The following is a 21,592-nucleotide window of genomic DNA, read 5'->3' as shown; positions in this document are numbered from 1 at the left end:
TGTAAAGCATCAAAGTCACTTTATTTCTGAGTAAACATCTGGGAGGATAAAAATATTACTAGTAGCAATAAAAGAAGTACAAAATAAAGAGTATCACACTGGTGTTTGGACTCTCGTAAATTTGGTATGAGCTTATGCTGATGAATGTCTTAAGTGTTTCACATCAGAACAACAGGTTCTCACTTCGTCTTGTGCTTTTGCTTCCACAAATTGCCATTCAAAATAAACATTTGACCTTGTCACTGTGAGCTTAATTTTCTGGTGGGTGACAATTAACTATTTTATTTTACACCAAACTACACTTAGATTAATTAGACTTTAAAGGTATGTGACATTATTTACTCATCTTGCTCCACTTAATTAATGCTTAATCATGTAATTGTAGCAGATGGACTAAATTATGTAGTACAAGTGATTGAGTTAGAGCACTGAACTGAGAATGTGTCTCGTTCAATTAACAGTAGTTGGAAAGGTGTTCCGTAACCTTGCACAGCAACATGTTGCCTTTCCCTGGAACTTTACACTTTGTGGTTTTTACCTGTATGTTTTTGTTCTTATTTTGTATTTATTTGTTTATTAGTGCTTGTAGTATTGTGTGCTGTCAAGAGTTGAAGCAACTGATGGGTTATGTTTTTGTGAAACCTTCTTTTAAATTTCCTTAAACTTATAACTGCTATAATGTGTCAAGTAGTTACCCTTTAACTTTTAAAACAAGCAGATTGGTTTATTTGCTATAAAGGTTGCAATTGGGTAGGTTTAATTTCGCAAGCAAGTTTGCAACCTATAGAACAGTATACAGCCAATGCAGATGCAGATGGATATGCATCTGTTGAAAGCAAAGACAAATTAAATGCTTTAATTAATATGTCAGACGTAAGTGATGATACATGCACATATGGTTTCTCCTATGCTAATTAAAAAAATATCAGCAATGAAATAAAATCAGCGAGCAATTAAAAATAATACAAATTCTGCTGCAGATATTGCAGTTTATGCAGGACCGTAAGTAGAAATGTAAAGGTGTTATATATTTTACTGTATTTGAATTATTAATAATTTAAAATATTCATTAACCAAATTTTTATCATTTGTATTTTGTAATTTATTTTTATGCATTTGTTGACATATTTGGGATATAAACCGAGACATATTTCAGTCACTGGATATGAATCCTCTTTCTTGCAATTGGGACTGTGCTGCTCTGCCACTGAGGCTAATTATTGGAGGAAGCTGAAATCACTACAGCTGCACTGCATCATTCTGGGCATGTTACTGCCAACGCACCACACACACACACACACACACACACATTTGTGCTTGTGCATGCATAGATGACTAAGCGCGTCGAACGCGGTGGCACAACAAAGTGGGTCACCTTCCTTTGTGTTGTAAGCATCATTATAGCTGCTCTACGGATGTTCCTACATGTTCTTCTGGAATTACGAAAGGTTGCTTCATTTTTGGCTTTTTTTGCAGGAAACAAATCCTTCTTCTATCTTCAGAGTATAAAAAGTGCAAAACACCTAGATTCTTGTGGCAAGAACTGAAGCCTGTGCTAAAGCTTAATTTTGTTCTCTGAGAAAAGAAAAAAATGGACCCTTCTTGTCTGGTCCAGATCTACTGTCCCTCATCCTGTGGAACTGCTTTTGGTGCTCTGCTTATATAAAGTATATTGAGTTACAATGATATGACCCACTCACAAGGCACTTTATTAGAAATACTATTAGAAATATTGCACCCACAGGCCACAAGTTCACAGTTTCTGATAGTGATACATGCATGACCACTGGTGAATATAGTTTGCCTTTTTAGCTTAGCGCTATTGTGAACATGCTAATCCCCGTCGTCGATTCATTGTGTGAGGTAGACCACAGTTCACATAAAATGTAAATAATAAATGTTACTCATTAAGTGAAGTGCACTAAATAATGAGTGTAGAGCCACTGATGGTGCAGATAGAACCACACTGAACCTAAGCGAGGGTTTCAGATTAGAACTGCTCACCTCTGTGCGTACATCACTGTTTTAACATTCTGATATAATGGGCAGATTCACATCAGAAATAGCAAATAAGTGGGTACACTCTACCTGTCCTTACAGAGGTGAAAGTTCCTCCACGTCTTGTACCACACAAAGGGGCTGGCAGGACCAGTGTTAATTTGTGACCAGCCTCCTTCTATAATAACTGAGCCCGATCTCTCCACGGCCTTGATTATCAGTCTGACCTTGGACTTGGTCACAGGTGGCTGGGCTCCGGGCGGGTGGACTTAATTGAGTGTGAGGTGCCTGCCTGCCTGCCTCCCTCCCCGCCTGCCTCTCTGCCTGCGTGCTCGCCTGCCCGGCTGCTCGGAGCCGCGTATTTCCAGCGAGCGAGAGTCGGAATAATGCCGTGCCTTGTGTGCCCCGACGAGCTATCACGGCTCTGCCGTTGCCATGGCGACAGTGCCCTCTCTGGGTACGGCAGGCTGGAGAAGTTGCTCTGGATCTGCGTCATTTTATTTTTTTTTTCCAGTGGATCTGTGAGCTCTCTCCCGCCTCCTCATCTCGCTCTCCATCCTTCTGTCTCAGCCTCTCTCTCTCTTTCTCTCTCTCTGTCAGTCCATTCTTTTTTTTAAAGGCTAATTGACCCAGCTCCAGACCGTCAGCACTCAGTGCTCGGTCTACCACAAACATCGCAGACTGTGAGGAGATAAAAGGTGGTAAGGAAACCGGGGCTGATGAGGAACAATAGCAATTGATTACTGTAGCAAATGACAATGTCATTGCCATCATGTCTGAGCCCAGTGTCAGAGGTGCTGTGTTGTGCTAGGGTAATGTGTCAGACTGCACGTTGTGCTTTGCGTGTTAACTGAGTTTAGGTGCTGATTCTGAGTGCTGCTGTCTTTCTTCTGTGTTTCCCAGGTAGCCACAGTGGGGCCGTCGACGTGGTTTTGAGGAAAGGTGAGTTTGTGTTTCTGCACACAGGTGAATGTCTGCTCTTCAACAACGCTGTCACAGTTGTGGGCATTTGCGTGTGTGTGTGTGTGTGTGTGTGTGTGTGTGTGTGTGTGTGAGAGAGAGAGAGAGACAGAGAGAGAGAGAGACAGAGCAAAAGACAGTAGGGGGACCATCCTTGTTTTTAGTGCAGCTGTGGTCTGAGAGGCAGAAATAGAGAGAGAGAGAGAGAGAGAGAGAGAGAGAGAGAGAGAGAGAGAGAGAGAGAGAGAGAGAGAGAGAGAGAGAGAGAAAGAAGGGGAGGGAGGAAGTGCAAGCAGACCTGATTGTGCAGTCAGTGCTGTGGTGCATTTCCTGAGGCTCAGGGCTTCAAAGCTCAATCTCTGGCTCAGAAAACAAAAAAGCCATTTTCCACAAAGCTGCTGCAGTAGCACGGTGAACCACTCGCTGTGAAATGACTTTGTCATACTGTGTGTGTGTGTGTGTTCTTTGTTCACCATCTTGGAAGCGCTGTCACCTGGTCATATTAGTTCAGTCTTTACTGATAATGGTGAATTAGAAAGAGGATCAACATGATCTCATGGAACTCCCCCTAGAGTCTTGGGGTTTTTAACAAACCTTGGGTTGTGGGTTTGACAATTTGTACCAGAGTTCACCTTCTGCTGCCTTGTCACTCCTCTGAAGGCAGCAGCATGACAGGAATGCCCTGGTGCATTCTAAGAAAAGTGTTGTCTCTTTGTCAGCATATTGATTTTGAGTGACGGGGAACAAGGACCAACTAAGGGCTGGTCTGAACATATCTCTGCTCCCTGGAATGGGTGTTTGTGAGATCAAGGGGCTCTAACTCAGCCACCCCCACCGCCCCCACCCCCTTGTAAAAAGCTCCAGAGGCAAAGTAGTCAGCAAGCTTGACAGGCGCTGTGAAGAACTCAGTCGTGTGTGAGATCTGGAGGCTCCAGGCACAGTCTGCCAGAGGGAAGGAGAGGCAGGCAAGGTGACGAGAAAGGAGTGAGGAGATCGATCACAGGGCAGTCTCAACTGGTGCCAGAGGAACTCGGAGCTGTCTGTTCTCATGGGAAGCTCTGTCCCAAGGAGATTCTGAGCAAGGTATGACTGAATCTGAGCTTGCATGTAAAGCCCAAGGTGTTTTACAAGAAGAGAAATGTTTTATTGGAAGAGAAGGCTAATTAGCAGCAACTGAAGTGCTGTGCGATGATGATCGATGTGTGATGTGTTTGTTTTATAGATATCTGAATTAGTTTTAGAGGCATGTTCCTGTCAGAATTTAAACAGTCTCACCCTCATTAGCTTGTGTCTTCCAGGCTTGTAGAAGTCTCCAGTGTCCCTGCACTCCAGGTGGGCTTTGCATTTTTAATCCATGCTGTCTGTAGCCATTAACACTACCTCTCTACTGCCAGCTCAAATTGATGAGTGCTTGTGGCAGGGAGATAGATAGAGAGGGGGAAAGAGGATAGATTAGCAAAAGAGTCAAGGAGGATAGAGAGATGGCTTCATTTACAGATGTGATAATAGAGGGAGGGATATATGAAGAGGACAAGAGAGATCAGTAATCCAGTAGGTGGACTGTACGTCTCACTCTGGCTGTGATGAATTGTGTTGTCGACTCCAGGGAGTGACGAGTGTGTGTGTGTGTGTGTGTGTGTGTGTGTGTGTGGGAGCATGTGAGTACATACCATAACTCTGCTAGATGGTAATGACTCTGTGCCTTGGGCCTCTGCCTGTGTCTGTTTATCTCTCTTAGCAGCAAAAAATAGCCAATACATCCACAAGAACAAGGGAGCTGCTTCACATGTTTAATGTGTGCTTAAGTCTGTATTGCAGGTTACTTTGACAGTGCTTTTTTTTCTCTCTCTTTCACTCTCTCTCTCTCTTTGTACATCTCCTTGCTCACTCTCAAGGTTGCTGTTTCTCTCTCACCCTCTGTCACGCACACTTCCTCTCTTCTCTTTTCCTCTCTCTCATATTTTCCCCTCCCACAAGTATTGTAATTTGCATATTAATGAGCCAGGGTGCAGAGGGTCTAACAGGAGCATAATTCCTGCTTCCTGCTTCTAGCTGAGCTCTTGTTTCTACATTTTTATTCCCCTTTGCACTCCTCCTCCTGACTGCCTTCATTTCGCCGTCTGGTTCTGCTCCACAGAGGAAGCCCATGCTAGCAGCGCGTGGACTCGGCAGCAACTTTCCGTGACGAGCAGAGCCCAACATGTGAGAAGATGTCTGTTGGAGGCTGTGCTTGCCCAGGTAAGAGTGCCAGCAGCCTCTCATCAGCTCCACGCTTCCACTGCACGAAGTCCGCCTGGGGTAGCTCGCTTGCGTTTAGGTATGCGCGCGCGAGGCGCCGCGAGCCGTGCAAGTCGCGCGCCTTTGATGTGAAGCTTCGTGCGTTGTTCAGCTTTGTGTGTAGTGGAGCTGCGCTACGCAACATGTTTTACGCTTCCATTGCGGTAGCAGAAGGCCGATTTTTTGGGCAGAGTGTGTTTTAGATTTGGAGGGAAGCTGACTGCAGGTTCCACTGTAGTATTCCAGCAGTTACACGCAGTATTTCGTACATGATCTCAAAGCATTAACTTCCTGTGTAGAGGGAGAATGTTGCTGAGACCTGAACTGCTTCTCTGACTGGTTTCTCTTGGTGTGTTTCGCACACACTACGTGTGATACGTGATGTCATACTGCTATCACAGAGCTTCGTGTTCTTTTTAAAAAATATCAAATAATATATGCAGCCGCTGACAATTAAAACATTTAAAATCAACTCATTCTTTTTTTAAGTAACTAACCTGGGTGTAGGAGGGATTGGAATCTATAAAAAATCATTTTTAGAGTCGCCAGGTTGTTTTTATTGCTTTTTGGGTTAGTGTACACCAGGGGGTATTTCCACAAAGCAGGGTTTAGCCAGATAAGTTTAGCTCAAAGTTGAGGATTGTCAAGTAGGAATGTCCCTCAGCTTTTCTCCCATTGGACAGTCTTGACTTTGGGCTTAAGTTATCAGACTAAACAAGAATTGCTGTTGTGTGGAGTAACCCTCTGTATGGTGGGTGATGGAGTTCTGTTGAACTAGGTGATTTACTGTTTCATTCACCTAAGCTAGGATGTAGGTCTATGCATTTACTCAGATACTTGAGTGTGCTTAAGAGAACAGAGAGTAATTGTCACAACCACTTGTGTGAATCAAGTGGAAAGTCGCCATAGGTGACACGGTACAAATTCCACCCAACTGCAGATCTTGGATTTCATTTCCAATGCCCACATGGGGAATCTGTAAGCCAGCAGTTTCAGTTTGGAGCCTCCAATCAGATTAATGGAAGTATTAAATTTCACAAGGCTTTAGGTTATCTGTGTACCAGGGGGGGCTTGTGAATAGACTTGGGGTACAGCAGGGACATTGTTTTGTTTAACTGTCAGGAATTACGAGATGCATTTATGGTATTTCCCTTCTTCTGTAGCGCAATCCTTAATTCAGTCATGGCAGCCACAGCAAAGGATCAACTGTGGTAAAAGGCTAGTCAGAACTGAACTGGAGATTATCACCGATCATTCAGGAGGGAGTTGGCAAATACCTTTGAGGTGTTCACCTGAAAATGATTAGTGTGTGTGTGTTGTCAGGGTGACACTAATTAGGAAACTTCACACTCCCGCGGACTTCATTAATCTGATGAGTGGTAATAAAGCCTTGGCAAAACCATGTTAAATTAGCTGCAATGACGAAATGCAAAACTGACTGAAATTGGTTTCCAGTAGACACCATTTTTGACATCAAACACTCCTACCTGTTTGTCCTTAAGACTCTCAAATGAGTTCTTAACCAAATCCATATGTGTGTATGAGAAACACACAGCCTCGTTTTGCTGTGATCACTGAACTGAGCAGTTCCATGGAAACCGCAAAACATAATTGTAACGTGCATGATGGCTCTCCTCAGCCTTGAGTGGGATAAAGATCAGAAAACATGATTTGAAAAGAGCGTCATCAAGGCAAGTTTAGACCAATGCTCAGGTTTTCCCAGTGGCATCGGCACAGGTCATTCCAGTGGCGCAATGCAAACACTTTCCTCAGTCACTCGCAAGTGCGATCCTTATCTCAGTAAGACCCAGCCAGTGAGCCTCTCTGCCCTTTTCGACGACAAACAAGCCAATATTTGACAAGCAACATTTGTTTAAAATCAAGCCGATTATATTCACGAGGGTGCATTTTTTATGAGTGCGGTCATGGAAATTTCCACAGCGGTATGTCCTGTGTGATTGTTCTTTTTTGGTGGAGGGAGGAGCGAGGCAGGCGTTTCATCCTGAAACGAACCACTTTTGTGTGGGCTCTCCTGTTCTGCTCTGTGAAAACGGGCCGTAGAGCTCCAATAAGACCCGGTCGGTCAGAAACACGACGCTATCTGCTATCTCCTCCTTGCTCTCCCAGCCAGTGGCCCAACACATGGCACCGTTTGATGTCTAGTTTGTTTACATTCCCATGCGTATGTGGGCTGCGCGAGAGTGCGCGCGCCCTGGGCCCGCGCGATCCCCAATCCGCCTGCCTGCCGACACCGATGGTGGCGAGTTGGGTGACTTGTTCTTTATGGTGCATTAATCGCCTTATTTTCTGCAGCATTAGTGTAGTAAAGGAATCCCATCTTCACCTCCATAATCGTTCCTATTCGTTGTGCATTCGATCCACGGACTGCTCTTTTATGTTAAGGCTATAATAGCCTTTAATGGAGACGACATGGTAAAAATAGAAAGGCAGATCTTGATAAAACCACCCCCTCCCCTCCACTCCCCTCCACCTGACCCCCCTCCACCTGCTCTATCCAACACACACTCGTGCAAAAGTGTGTGCTGCTGCTCCACTCTCGCGCACAAGCACGCGCTGCCACCTCATGCAGAAAGTCACATGGGCGCCTTGATTAGAGGAAAATGGGAGCTAAAATGGCGAGCGCACAAAGCCAGAGCTGTTTTGTGTTTCACAATGGCTGCAGTCAGGAGCCAAGAACCAACACGGAGTAGAGCCGAGAGTCCGCTCCGCTTCACTCGTTCTCTGATGGAATGGCGTTTTTTGGAAACATGCGTGCAAATGCGTGTGTGGGTGCGTGCATGTGTGTGTTTGTACGTGTGTAAGTAACGTTCCCATTTCTAGCAGTCCCCAGCCTCCCCAGATCAGTCTCATTATGTCGAGCTCAAACAAAATGGCTTCCTGTTCTGAGACTCCCCTTGACTGTGTCAGCCTCTGGCAGAGACGAGGATGCAGACGGTCGTTATGATGTCACACGTCTGCAATGGTGAGAAACCGTTGTGTGTGTGAGCCAGCGTGTGCCAGACAACACACTCTGGTACTGTGTGTATTAGAGCTGTGGACCCGAAGGGAAAGTTTTCAGATGGTGACTTGGGTTTAATTACTAAATCTGTTTCTGTTCATAGAGCCCTGTGTAATCCCTTTAATCGAATAGCAAGTTTCACTAGCCTTATTAGAGTAAGCCAGTGATCCTAGATGACGCATTTTCTAGATGACAAAATGCAACGCTATTTGCCACGGCTGAGGAAGAACACAAGGACGGAGTTGCTGGGGCAGAAACAGGACGGTGCACTAAGATGTGTGTGTGTGTGAGTGAGTGAGTGTGAGTGGTGGAGGCACCTGGGCTGGAGGAAGCAGGGATGGTGCTGGTGTTTGCTTTGTGCTGGTTTTCATGTCACTGGATCTTGTACTGTGAGTGCGTTGGCTCTATGAACTTCCATGACCCTGCCTTTGGCTGCTGTTGCTATTGGAGACGCGCTGAACCTTGTCACAAGAGCTCCATCCACTTGCCCTTACGTGACACCTGCACTTCTGAACGAGAGTCCTCCAGCCTCCAAAGGCTTTATATCTGCATCCCTTTGCGCTCTCTCTCTCTCTCTCTCTCTCTCTCTCTCTCTCTCTCTCTCTCTCTCTCTCTCTCTCTCTCTCTCTCTCTCTCTCTCTCTCTCTCTCTCTCTCTCTCTCTCTCTCTCTCTCTTTTCACGCATCTCTTCATCAGTCTTGTTCTGTTTCTCCCACAGCAGTGTAAGAGTCTAAACATTAGCAGCTTTCCCTTTCGCCATTACGGTCTACTAATAACAAGCTTGCACGATGACTGTAATAAGGATATTAGGAAACTGTGTGTGTTTGCTAAGCCGTTAGAGTTATTGCCAATGACAATCCGTTTTGTTAGGTTTATTAAACATCACATGCAGATGTAGTAGTTTTTCTATCTGGTCTGTCTGCGTTTAGGTTCGGTTTTGCTCTTTCCTGCTGTCTTAGAGACTGCAAAGTGTTTTTTTCATAACTCAAACCATAGATGAATAAAACATGAGACATGTGCTATGCACAAACACAATATTTGTTAAATGTGGTGTAGGAAAACGTGAGTGTGTTCAATTTTGTTGCTGTGGCACAAAGTTTTAAATATTCTAACAGTGAAATAAGGGCACAAAACTGTTATATGGCCAGGAAAAGGACAAACCAGATAGAACCAGTCTGCAGCAGTCCTAATGTCTCAGGTTTGGATGCAAGCAGAGGCGGTCTTCCAAACGATAGACTAAACAAGAGTAGGTAATATTTGAAGTAAGATCAAAAATGAGTAATAGTGTGTCATTAGTGGAGGAGGCAGTGTTCTTTAAAAAGAAAAAAAAGTGAACCAGCACTGAACCTCACTAGATCTCATCTTGTGCACCGAATTACGATTTAATTCAATAGAGCGACGTGCGGTGGGGTGATGGGGTTCTGGCTCTAAATGAGATAACGGCTTGCTTCAGCAGTTTTGTAAAGTAGCGTTTCCACTTACTCCTGCACTTTATGGTCACAGGAAGCACAGAAGGAAATGGCACATAAGATATATCTGCTTAATAGAATGTCGGATGAAGAGAGACCAGAGATGCACACGCTGGTTATTTCACTCATTTATGACAGACATTTATTACTGCATAAATAACTTATTGCTTGCTTGTATGACTTTAGCAACTTGCAGGTCAGTTGCAGTAATCAGGGTTCCTACTTCCTTAAATCTTATCTGGCTGTTTTGCTGTCCACCCTGTTTTTGTAGCAAAATCGTCTGACAGTTTAATTTTAATTTCAGTGTGTATTTTTAATGCTAACTTTTTTCTTTAGTTGGTAATTTTCTACAAGATAACCTGGTTGCTGCTTTTTTGTAAGATCACAAGTAGGCCCTCTGTATTCAGTGCACATTTTTTTCCAATTTGTTTTGTGATCCCCTGTGGATTTTTGTTGTATTATTCTTCATAATAAAAAGTAGAGTTTACATCTTTACTGTAATCAAAGTAGGATTCTCCCTCTAACCATTTTAAACACGCACACACCAAAAATACTAAATACTAGTAATGTATTTACTGATGCTTCAACTAGCAAATGCATGTCTACAATTTAATCAAAATGTAATTATATAGCACTTTTCTAAGACAAATTTAAAAATAAAAAATGCACATAAAAACCAAAAGGACTGAAACGCGCACACAAGCACAAGCAGAACAGCAGATCGAACTGGTTTTAAGATGTTTCTTAAAACTGTCTACAGTCAGAAAGTCCAATATCAAAGAGGAGACCGTTCCATAGTTTGGGGGCATAAACAGCAAATGCGGTTACCTATTCTGAACTCAACTTTTCTCTCTTCTCAACACTTTCATTGTGTGATGTGATGGTTTGTTGTTTATTTGCTTTTGGCTCATCATTGGCTTTCTGTTAACTTTGTTCCGTCTCCTAGTTTTGTTTTTGAACACATCTTGGCAAGCGTCCTTGGATATGGGAGAGGTGCTTAATAAATAAAATTATTATTATTTAGCATTTACTGCAGTGTACAAATTCTGTAACATTCTGGAGGAGAACTGGGTTTTGTAGTGCAGTCACTCCTCTACTGAAGTCATGCCCCTGTTGCTGGGGCATTGTCAGGCTGTGCCAGGCATATGGCTGTTGGTGACCAGGTCAAGCATGACGTCTGGGTCTGCCTATGGGTACTGTTGAGATGCATCATTTTAAAGAGCTCTGTGATGGAAGTTCTAATGATGGAAGCGTCATCAGGGGATAATGATGTGTGTAATTTTCTCGTTGATGACATGGCATCGATAACATTTAATTTATCCAAAGCCCAGGACTCTGAACGTGTAAGGGATTACTGTAGGTGAATGTTTTCTCGCTTCACCAGCTGCAGTGACGTTGTTTTCTCATGATATGGTAAATATCTCCTAATGCTTGGATGTGGAAAATAGATTATACTGGCAATTATAGATGCACTGGACTGCAAAACAGGTTGACGTATTCAAGGGGAATGTTCAGATCTGTCCATGGAGCACTGAACTCCAAGAACTGTTTGCTAAGGCAAACAAGTACCGCTGATTGAAATTGGAGAGACTACATCCAGTTATTCCTTCTCAGAGGGGGAAAAAACAATACTAAAAGTGAAACACGTTATAAAACGCTCTGCTTTGTTTACACCCTAAAATGAATAATTTTGTGAACATTAGTAAAGTGCGACGAAATTGCTTTCATGTTTATAGATGTGGTGACACTAGATGGCGCTGCTGTCCTGGTTTACTCCCCACGTTGTGAATAGAGGTCGGATACTTGAGAAAAAATGTGGATCTTATCGACAGACCGTGTGGGATGATCTGATCTGCTGACCTGTGGACACAAATACTTTATTACACGAAAATACAACACTACAGATTATGCGTTGTGTCTACATGAACATGATAAACTATGTTTATTGGGAGAGTCCTACGTTAATTATACATTGTAGCTTTACAGAAAAACACGATTCAGAGGGTCACATTTATACACAACATCCCTTATGGATTTATAGCGGCGAAAAGATTGTACGGTCATTTAGTATTTCAGTTAGCTACAGTTATATTAAACTTTTAGGGGCCTCTGTGCATTTGTGATAGACGTGATAGGTTTGTAAGCTTTAACCGGTTCGACAAACGTAAACCCCCAATTACGGACTTAAAACATGATGAACATAATTTCATACACTTCAAAAGTGGCAAGATCGTGGATGGCGATCACAGTGCAGTGGAGAGGGTGGGAGGTTTGCAGCAGCAGTGCTGCCCGGTAACGGGGGAGGGGACGGGGGGTATTCGGAGGGGATGAGAGGGGCTGATGCACCAGGAGCGCTGGGGGTGTTATTGGGGGTGAGGAGCGCTTGTGCCATTGTGCAGGGGGAACAAAGGGCTGCTCGCACAGGCGTACTTCCGAGCACTTCTCATTATTGTCTGTATAGCAGGATATATATCGTTTCTCTTTAAATTCGACATATATAACCCGGACACGGTATTTCCCAGCGCCATGGGTTGTTAAATGGGCATACGTATGGTAGAATTGGCCGGGCTCCGGGGACTGTGATCGGGCTTGGGGATCCGTACAGGAGCGTTTAATCCTCCCTGGCCAGGTAGGTACGGCCGGGCCGACTGGCTTGAGTAGTCGTCAAATGTGTCGAGGGTTCAGTTTCACAGTTGCATGTTAATCGCAGAGTGTGATTTATAAATGGATGTGGCCAGATAGTTATCCGGATAACTTGCTCCGTGTGGTGTTTAAGCCTCCCTGCGGGTCGGGTTGTCGCCGAAACGCGCGAAGCCGCGGCAGGCCCGACTAGGCCGTGTGAGGGGGTCCGCCTGGCTGAGCTAGCAGAGCGGCTAACGAGGTGGAAACACGGCAGGATTTTGCTAGCACGGCCTGTTTTAATAGCGAGTTTTTCGCCTAAAAATATTAATATTGTTGATATTTAGGGGAAAAAATACCACTTCGCCTGTAACTTAACTAACTTATAGGTTTGTAGTCGAGTTTAGAGGGGTGTATAGCCATGGTGGCTCGCTACTTCAGTTAGGGTACCACACCATAGGCTGGGGGACCATAATCACCTTGTAAAACTTTTGGGTGAAATATAATTTCTGTGTTATATATATTACAAAACTAACATGATGCTCGATACTGCATCGAGATGCATATCTTTTTGGCTAGTAAAGGTTGTTTTGTGATCATGGTATGATATTCCCAGTGTAATGTTAGCCTTCATCTTGCATGTCCCAACCATTTTGTGTGTGTGCAGGCATCGTTAGTCCAGGGCAGGTTTGAGTTGTAACTCGTTGCATTTGACCAGTAGTGTGAACTGGCCGTCAAACTAAGAGAACACGACCTTCTGAGAATGTACATGATACTGTGTTGGAGTGTTTTGTTGTTGTACATTCATGTGTTTTAACAGTTCTTGCATAGGTTTAATTGATGGTCTGCATTCACCACTAAGTATGTCCATCACTACTCTGAGGGTTTATCACTCAATTGAAATGCAAAGTAATTATCAGCTGCTAAAATTCTGTGATCTTGAATTAGAATTGTTCAGCTCAAGCTGGTGTTCAGCTGAGACCTTGAGGAAAGAGAGTGTGTGCAGTTGCAGTAAACATTTCTGCCATAGGAATGCCGTGTGCCCAAGCTACAGTTTCATTATCAAGTTGAATTGATCTTTCACCCTTAATATCGGAAAAAGCTAGACTGATGGTGTAGTCGGTCTCATCCAGTCACTGTATTTGTTTGATTTGATGAAGAAGTCGCACTTCCCTGTCATCTGTGCAAGATGATTGTGGGCTACCCATGTAAGTGTGTAGTTCATGAATGTCTATCTAAAAATGTCTAGAATGCTGATTGTAATTTCGCTCCAGTTCAAGGATTTATGCACCATAACCTGTTTGTTCAAGGATGGCATTATTCATCCGTTTAGTTGTCTTTTAGGCTGTCTTTCCATCTTAATGCAATGGAAGGTGCAAAACAAGCCACTGCATTTAATATGAGTATTTTAATATTATTTCTTCAGTTGGCCGTCACCACACATTAGTGGAGGTCATGGTGAGTGTGCGTGTGGAGTTTGATACCTCTTCTCAAAGAATTCACTACCTAATGGCCCTCTACTCACCAGCATTGGCAGTTTTGAATGAAGCTGCAATAAAAGGGTGATGGTGGGTGGAGCAGTAGTTGTTGCTGAGTGCTGGCCTGTTTCATGTTTTGTCGTGAATTTGCTCAGTCTTGTTCATTTTGGCCTGTATGTCCCTGTATCTTATTTATATTTGCTTGTAACTGGTGTCTGTGCCATGTTCAGTGGAGGTTTAGTTCTCATTTCTTGTTTTTCTTCCTGTTATTCAGCATTTATTTCTGTTTTCCACTGCCACATTGAGCTAAATGTTCAGCTAAAAGAGAAGCTACCTAGCAAGACAGAAGAGATGGCTGTATTAAAATATACGGAGATGGGCTGTATCAATAGTTGTGTATAGTACCAATGTTGTGTGGTCACATGGTGCTCTCGGTGACGGGCAGGTTTCGTTTTTGCAAAACTCAGACATGAATTCCATACAAAAATAATCCAGGTCCATAACATCTTTTACATTTTTAAATTTCATGTTTTATGTCCAGTCAAGGCAGATCGGAATGTGATAAAAGGCATTTAGCTTGGACAATTTAAAAACTGATTTTGTTTAAATGTTTAAAAAGGAGCATGTGTAAAATTAGTTACAAGTAACAGCTGTGGATGCAAACTGAGTTATTTTAAACAAATGTAAAACATGTTTGCAAATGTTGTAAATTTGATGGGGAACACAAGTTGTGAAAATTGGTTCAGTAGTGAATTTATCAGAAATGGCACCATATATGGACCTTCTGGGTATACTTGCACGTGAGGGTTGTCTTCTGATTGGATAAAGTTGGAGCAACAGTACGTGAAGCAGATGGTTTTGTTTTAGCACACATCTTTTCACTAATTCAGGCTGGGTTTTCTCTCCTTCCATAGGCTGTTCGTCCAAGTCGTTCAAGCTGTACTCCCCAAAGGAGCCTCCGAACGGTAGTGCCTTCCCCCCTTTTCATCCAGGCACCATGCTGGACAGAGATGTGGGGTAGGACCAGCTTTATGTGCTCATCTCTCTAGTATTTATTTTGAACTGGAGTTAAAATACTCTTGTGGTATTCATCTAATCGTTGTATATGATGTGGCTTAAATTGCAGTCCGACACCAATGTATCCCCCCTCGTACATGGAACCTGGAATCGGGTGAGTATGTCTGTGTTGTAGAAGTTATGCAAGTGGTATCTGTCATGAGCTTGGAATCTCATTGCTGCAACTTCACGAATCACCATTTCTTGGTGTAGGAGGCACACACCGTATGGAAATCAAACGGACTACAGGATATTTGAACTAAATAAACGACTACAGAATTGGACAGAGGTAATACCTTGTCTTGATGATGATATTGTGATGAGAATAAGTGTTTTTACTGTATAATTTGGACAGATTTTTTTTTTGTCCATGGCCTCACATGCTGTGTCCTAGAGTGAATATAGTGTTCCTTATAAAACACAAGTAACTAGTTTGCTTTTGGTTTTCCAGCAGGACTGTGACAACCTGTGGTGGGATGCATTTACTACAGAGTTTTTTGAAGACGATGCCATGTTAACGATCACGTTTTGTCTGGAAGACGGACCCAAACGATACAGTAAGATGCCTCTGTACTTCACCCCCCTTGGATCAGATGCCTACATTGAGCATACATCTAACACATCTTTGTGCTTGTAGCTATTGGCCGGACATTGATTCCTCGCTACTTCAGGAGTATCTTTGAGGGAGGGGCTACTGAGCTCTTTTATGTACTGAAGCATCCTAAGGAATCCTTCCACAGCAACTTCGTGTCTCTGGACTGTGACCAGTGCACCATGGTCACGCAGAATGGCAAGCCCATGTTTACACAGGTACTCTCCTCCCTTGCATGGCTGGGTGAACGGAGGTCTAGTGAGTATTTACGATGGCATTTAACTGTTACAACAAAATGACCAAATCTGATGTTTTTATAACTTTACTGTATTTATTTAGCCTTGGTGTTGAGAGTAAATATTCTGTGTATGGTTAAACCCTTAATAAGCTCTACAACAACGTAATAGTTGTTCGACATAAATCGATGAAGGTGTGTGTGTGTGTGTGTGTGTGTGTGTGTATACACACCCTATGTATATAGTCACTTAGTTGTTGAGTTTCAGTTTCCTCTATTTTCAGGTCATTCCTTTTCAAACTTTAATGTGAATGCAAATTCTCAACTTTCACGCTTGTACATGGTAGAATAATTTGACTGTTAAACACTTCTGTCTGTATCTGTACAGGTCTGTGTAGAAGGCCGGCTCTATCTGGAGTTCATGTTTGATGACATGATGCGCATAAAGACATGGCACTTCAGCATCAGACAGCACCGTGAAGTCGTGCCACGCAGTATACTGGCTATGCATGTGAGTTTGCCGCCGACGGGTTACTTGTTTTCAGCCTAGGCCTAGAAGGAGGCTCTACGGTGGCCCTGTGGTGTCATAACAGGAACGCAATTGGAAATCAAATCAAAGATGAGAGCTCGGTCACATTTAATACAGCTGAGCTTAGTGAAAACATTGTACCAGATATAAAAACATATACAAGTAAAAAAAATGGTTGAGGGAGTGGGGTGTCAAACATTAATCCCCCTAAAACAAGAAGGAAGAAAGAAGAAAACTTTGAGGTCACACAACAATGGTGCTCCAGGCTTAAATGGCTAATTATTGAGGGCTAATGAATGATTAGCAGGATTTTACATTTAAGCATTTAACATTTCTTTTGCCAACAGTGTGCCTATCTACAAAAGTTTTATGTCTGTACTTGGTTAACAAGATAAGGAAGACTTAATTAGAGTGAGAAACTGGACATGTTATTGTCTTGGCCTGCAAACCACAAATGCAATTAATCTTGCATTAAATATTATTAGCCACTTTAATGTTATTGATGCTGGGTTGACTTAATGTATTGTGGCAGTGTTTCAACACAACAAACTCTGAATGTTTCCTCAAATACCTCTACATTTATACTTTTGCCGTTTAGCAGATACTGTTTTCCAGAGCAACTTACAAAACTAATTTGCTATCTACTCGTAGAATGTACCCCAGTTAGTTTGGGTTGTATTGAGTCCTAATACCATGACCCTCATGGTGTTGTTTATAATGGTACACATGATGAATCAATAATGAAACCCACTTTTTCATTTTTTCTGTGCAGTAACACAGAATAAGGGGTCAACAAGAATGTTACTGGGATTGTGATAATCCTAGTATATTGATGCATTTTAATACTAGTTATTTTGGTCATTGTTTTAAATAATGAGCCCATAAACTCATTCTCAAACTCCCTTAAGATGGTTAATTCCTTCCATGTTGGCATTTCCAACTGAAGTGCATTTTCCCCTTTTCCCGGTTAAAGAAGAAAATTTCATGTAAATGGTCTAGAAAATAAATGTTAAACACTAACACCCACGTGCTACCTCAACAGGCCCAAGACCCTCAGATGCTTGACCAGCTCTCAAAAAACATCACAAGATGTGGATTGTCCAATTCAACATTAAACTACCTCCGAGTGAGTATGGCACCTCGGCAGCAAAAATGTGTGAATTAAGTTTACTTTAACTTTGTTTTATACATATGATATAATGATTGTCATAAGCTGTACTTTTATTCTATGAACACCAGTAAACCCTTAAGTGTTTAGCAATGGTATTTTCTAATGGGTCATGCCATTCTCTCTCTTTTTTTTTTTTTCCTCTTTCTTATTTTAGAGTTAATCCTTGCAGCCATTGAGTTGAGTTTTTATGCATTTAAATATATGGTCAATAATTGCACTTATATAATAATAAAATCAGCAATGAGTTTATGCTGTAGTCAGTTTAGCTGACGTATATTTGCAATGGAAGCTTGAATTCAATATGAAGCTATAAAATGAGAGATGAGATCTAGTGACTCAATAGGTTGCAATGTGCAGAATAGGCATTGGATTTAGAAAAAGAGAAACATGCTTTGCATAAACTACTGTTTTGGATAATAGAGGAGGCTGGTGGGATCAAGAATATAAAGAGTAAACATGTACAAGCGTGCCATGTGTGCTGGTCTCTCTCCTTTAGCTTTGTGTAATCCTGGAGCCCATGTGTGCTGAGAGTTAATTGTGGCTGGTCTCTCTCCTTTAGCTTTGTGTAATCCTGGAGCCCATGTGTGCTGGGAGTTAATTGTGGCTGGTCTCTCTCTCCTTTAGCTTTGTGTAATCCTGGAGCCCATGCAGGAGCTGATGTCCAGACACAAAACCTACAGCCTCAGTCCTCGAGACTGCCTAAAGACCTGCTTATTTCAGAAGTGGCAAAGGATGGTTGCCCCACCAGGTAAGGGCCAAAGCACAGCTCTGCTTCGACATCACCGTTGTCTTTTCGCTCGTGTTTTGGCCGCTGGTCTCCTTTCGGGTTTGTGACGTGCGCCACCATCCCATAGCTGAACCAGCGAGACAAGCCCCAAACAAGCGGAGGAAAAGGAAGATGTCGGGGGGCAGCACTGTGAGCACAGGTGGGGGCGCCACCAACAACAGCAACAACAGCAAGAAGAAGAGCCCAGCCAGCAGCTTTGCGCTCTCCAGCCAGGTACCTGTAAGCATCTCATTTTGATTTCCTTCCTGCGAACCTGTAGGTTAACAGCCAGCACGCGCGTGGGTGGTGGGGACTGGGAGCTTTGCATGAACAAAAGCGAAACTGGAAAGGTTTAAAGACAGACAGACCCGTCGTAGAGACAAGTGGACATGATCCAATGCTGGGCAGTCCCTGGTCCTTCAGGGCCACAGGTCTGTGGGTTTTCTGTGCCTTTTGTCAGCCGGTCAAAACCTGTTTGCGTAGGGTGATTTTGAGCTCCAGAAACAGCCATTGATGGAGACCCGAGGTTGAATGAACCCGTACAGCACTAAAGGATCAGGGACGCCCACCGCTGATCTTCTTAAAGGCAGGTCTACACAGCTTGACTGACTGAAGGCCATGGTAGAATATGGTTCCCAAAGACTAAACTTGGTGTTGGACTCCAAGTTTGCTAAACAGTAGCCATCACTAGAGCTTTGTCTCTGTGGCTGCTGAACTGTGCTGGCCTTCTTGATTACAGTGGGCGCTCATGGCTTGAGCTCTGAGCTCTTATGCCCTCTGCTGTTGCTGTGGGGATGGATGGTGCAGGAAGTCACCGAGTCCTCCCCACCCCTAGAAGCCCCCCCCCCCCTCGTGTTGCGGGGATAATGTTTGCACCCCTTCCTGTCTCCTGCAGGATGTGATGGTGGTGGGTGAGCCCACTCTGATGGGAGGGGAGTTCGGGGACGAGGATGAGCGGCTGATCACACGGCTGGAGAACACGCAGTTTGATGCGGCCAATGGCATCGACGACGAGGACAGTTTCACCAGCTCCCCCGCCCTGGGCAACAACAGCCCCTGGAACAACAAAGCTCCCTCCAGCCAGGAGAGCAAGAGTGACAACCCCACCTCACAGTCGGCCCAGTAGATTACAGCGTTCACTGTGGAGGGTTAGGGACAGTCATGCAGTCAATAGAAGGCAGTTCTAAACGCCTCCCCTTGGTTTAGAGTGGCATTCGCGTTGTAGTTCTTAAAGCCGGCCTTCCTGTTGCAGTGTTCCACCCTAAAGAGTCCTCACTGGCCAGACTCTTCAATTTGTTCTTCAACTCGTGAAATTGTGCTTTGTGAATTCCTGTAGGATTTAAAATTTTATAGATTAAAAAAATTGATATTTAAATTACTTTTTGGTTTTGCTTGTTTGAGAGGATCTCGCTGTGCATTTGTGCCTGAGGAGAAACTCTGAGAATCAGTGTCTGGTCTGTTTTGAGTTCTCTGGGCCTTTTGATCAGCAGTTAGTGAAGGCAGCCCTGTTTGTGGGTTCTTGTTCCAACCTCGGGTCTCTTTGGGTGCTGTGCTTGACGGTGCATGGCAGTTTCTGTTGTGCTCACTTCGCAGGTCAACTTTCATATATTTAATCATCTGCAGACTATTGTATGCACCTCAGATTCAAAACCAACGCTCCTAAATTATTTGTTTTGTAGGACCTGGTTGGAACAAAAACCTGTACAGTACCGGAGCTTGAGGACCGGAGTTGAGAACCACTACGTAAAGTCTTTAAAAATGTTTCAAAAAAACAAAGTGTAATTGTTGATGGTACTGGAGTGCTGGACATGTTGACAATGGTCATGAGCAGAAAGGGCTTGGCCATGATGCCAGTCTCAAGAGTTGTATTTTTGTTTGCTTGTTTTATTTTTTACATTTAGTTTCCTTTTTTAATTTTTATATCAATTTGTAAGAGGGAAAATTATAAGCAAGTTAACAAAAACCCTGAGTATCTTTTGCACTGTTGTCACTGTATTTTCAATCTATTTTTCTTATGAAATTGTAGTACATTTTGTTCTCTTTCCCTATCAAAATGTTTAATTTGTTTAAATCTGTAACTGGAGAATGGTAGAGATATATAATTGTATTATTATTATTATGCTTTACATCTTTGTTTAGATAGGTAGAGTCCTGTTAAATATGTACTAAATTAGGTTATCATAGCATGTGTGTCTGGAAGCTGCATGTTCTAGACATTAGCAGTTCCCTCTGTAAGTCTCATTGTTTCCAGGATCTCACCTCTTGTAATCATGGCTGGAGCTACTTTTACTTCCATATTTGTGCCCATACGTTTTCTAGAAGCTTTTGTGTCGACAGTGTCTGGGGATATTTTTGGTCTTTTCGAGGAAGTTATTAGCTCAAAACCTCTTGAAATCGTAATGGTACACTAACCAGATGGTCTCAGATGCAAAGCATAATGCCTCTCTCTTGTTAATAAATAGAGTATATAATTATTTTAGTCTCAAAATGTTTGTTTTGAATCTGTTTCTAATGCTACAAACCAAGGAGCTAAGAGCAAGATACTTTAAACTCACCCATTGTGTATTTGTTTCAATGATGAATTTTTCATAATTTTTGTTTGTGTATTTGTGCTTGTATATTTAAGACTGTAGCTACGTTCTGTATAAGTGTAATGGTATTTACTCTTTTATAGAGCATCTCCAATGACCTGCATAGTGTAAATTCAAAAGCCTAACCATGCATTGTAGAACTTTATTTTTTTAGTTTTTAAAACTTTTTAGATGCATCAACCATGTGCACCGTTCAGTTCAGGAGGTAGATTATACTTTTTATGTATTTATTTTATTTTTTTTGTAAAATATTGCCATTGTCATGTCTGAATACAATAGACGTTATGTACATTGTCAATCTTTGACAAATTCACAATATTGAAATGTAATGTCATCTTTGTCAATTCCAGTTCTCATGTATGACAATTTTTTCACTGATAACGTGTGAAACTGTTTAAGGTGTACATCAAAGGATTTATCAAAAGCGTTCGAATTTTACCATACTATCCTGTTGACATCTGATGTACTGGGTTTAAACAGCAGAGGGCGTTTTTGCATAGTGGCCACAAAGGTGTGTGGGGGGAGGGGTGATCCCAAATTGATATTTCATGCATTGTATGATTACTTCTCCCAGGCAGTCTCTCGTCTCCGGGCAGGGTTGGTTTGGGGTCGTTCACAGAAGGGAAAACTCCTTTTTGTTCTTGTAGAGCCCCTTTGATAGTGGCTGTTTGATAAATATATTTTTTTCTAGTGTCTGCTGTTGATTCATGTACTGTATTAATAAAATAATTTTCACTTAAATCTCATCTCATGGATCCCCCCCCCCTCCCCCTAAACTGTAGTATTGGTGCATTTTAGAACTTTGCAATGAGGGTCAGTAAAGCTTACTTTA

The 21,592-nt window shown here is 42.7% G+C and overlaps 1 protein-coding gene and 1 long non-coding RNA gene across 18 annotated transcripts; one reads left to right on the top strand and one right to left on the bottom strand.

Annotated features, from left to right (window-relative positions):
- Positions 1-1,062: 1,062 nt before the first annotated feature.
- Positions 1,063-4,886, bottom strand: LOC143477107 (uncharacterized). The gene is made up of 3 exons (XR_013121469.1): positions 4,629-4,886; positions 4,234-4,368; positions 1,063-3,900 (listed from the first exon to the last, which is right to left on the bottom strand). It is a non-coding gene; the product is annotated as an uncharacterized LOC143477107 (long non-coding RNA).
- Positions 2,544-21,501, top strand: ldb1a (LIM domain binding 1a). 17 transcript variants are annotated; one of them, XM_076975617.1, is made up of 13 exons: positions 2,544-2,699; positions 2,902-2,940; positions 5,096-5,196; positions 14,735-14,837; positions 14,947-14,991; positions 15,090-15,165; positions 15,328-15,433; positions 15,514-15,686; positions 16,092-16,214; positions 17,275-17,358; positions 18,028-18,151; positions 18,258-18,409; positions 19,065-21,501. In XM_076975617.1, exons 3-13 carry the CDS (start codon positions 5,169-5,171, stop codon positions 19,293-19,295), a joined length of 1,245 nt encoding a protein of 414 aa, XP_076831732.1. In that variant the 5' UTR covers positions 2,544-2,699; positions 2,902-2,940; positions 5,096-5,168; the 3' UTR covers positions 19,296-21,501. The 17 variants fall into 17 exon arrangements, with proteins under 17 accessions (XP_076831732.1, XP_076831734.1, XP_076831733.1 ...); XM_076975619.1 differs by lacking the exons at positions 2,544-2,699; positions 2,902-2,940 and adding exons at positions 3,838-4,041; positions 4,257-4,290; XM_076975618.1 differs by lacking the exons at positions 2,544-2,699; positions 2,902-2,940 and adding an exon at positions 3,838-4,041.
- Positions 21,502-21,592: the final 91 nt, after the last annotated feature.

The sequence above is a fragment of the Brachyhypopomus gauderio genome, chromosome 15 (assembly GCF_052324685.1).
Source record: "Brachyhypopomus gauderio isolate BG-103 chromosome 15, BGAUD_0.2, whole genome shotgun sequence".
NCBI lineage: Eukaryota > Metazoa > Chordata > Actinopteri > Gymnotiformes > Hypopomidae > Brachyhypopomus > Brachyhypopomus gauderio.
The sequence above is the reverse complement of the archived record's forward strand: the minus strand, read 5'-3'. Positions and strand labels throughout refer to the sequence as shown.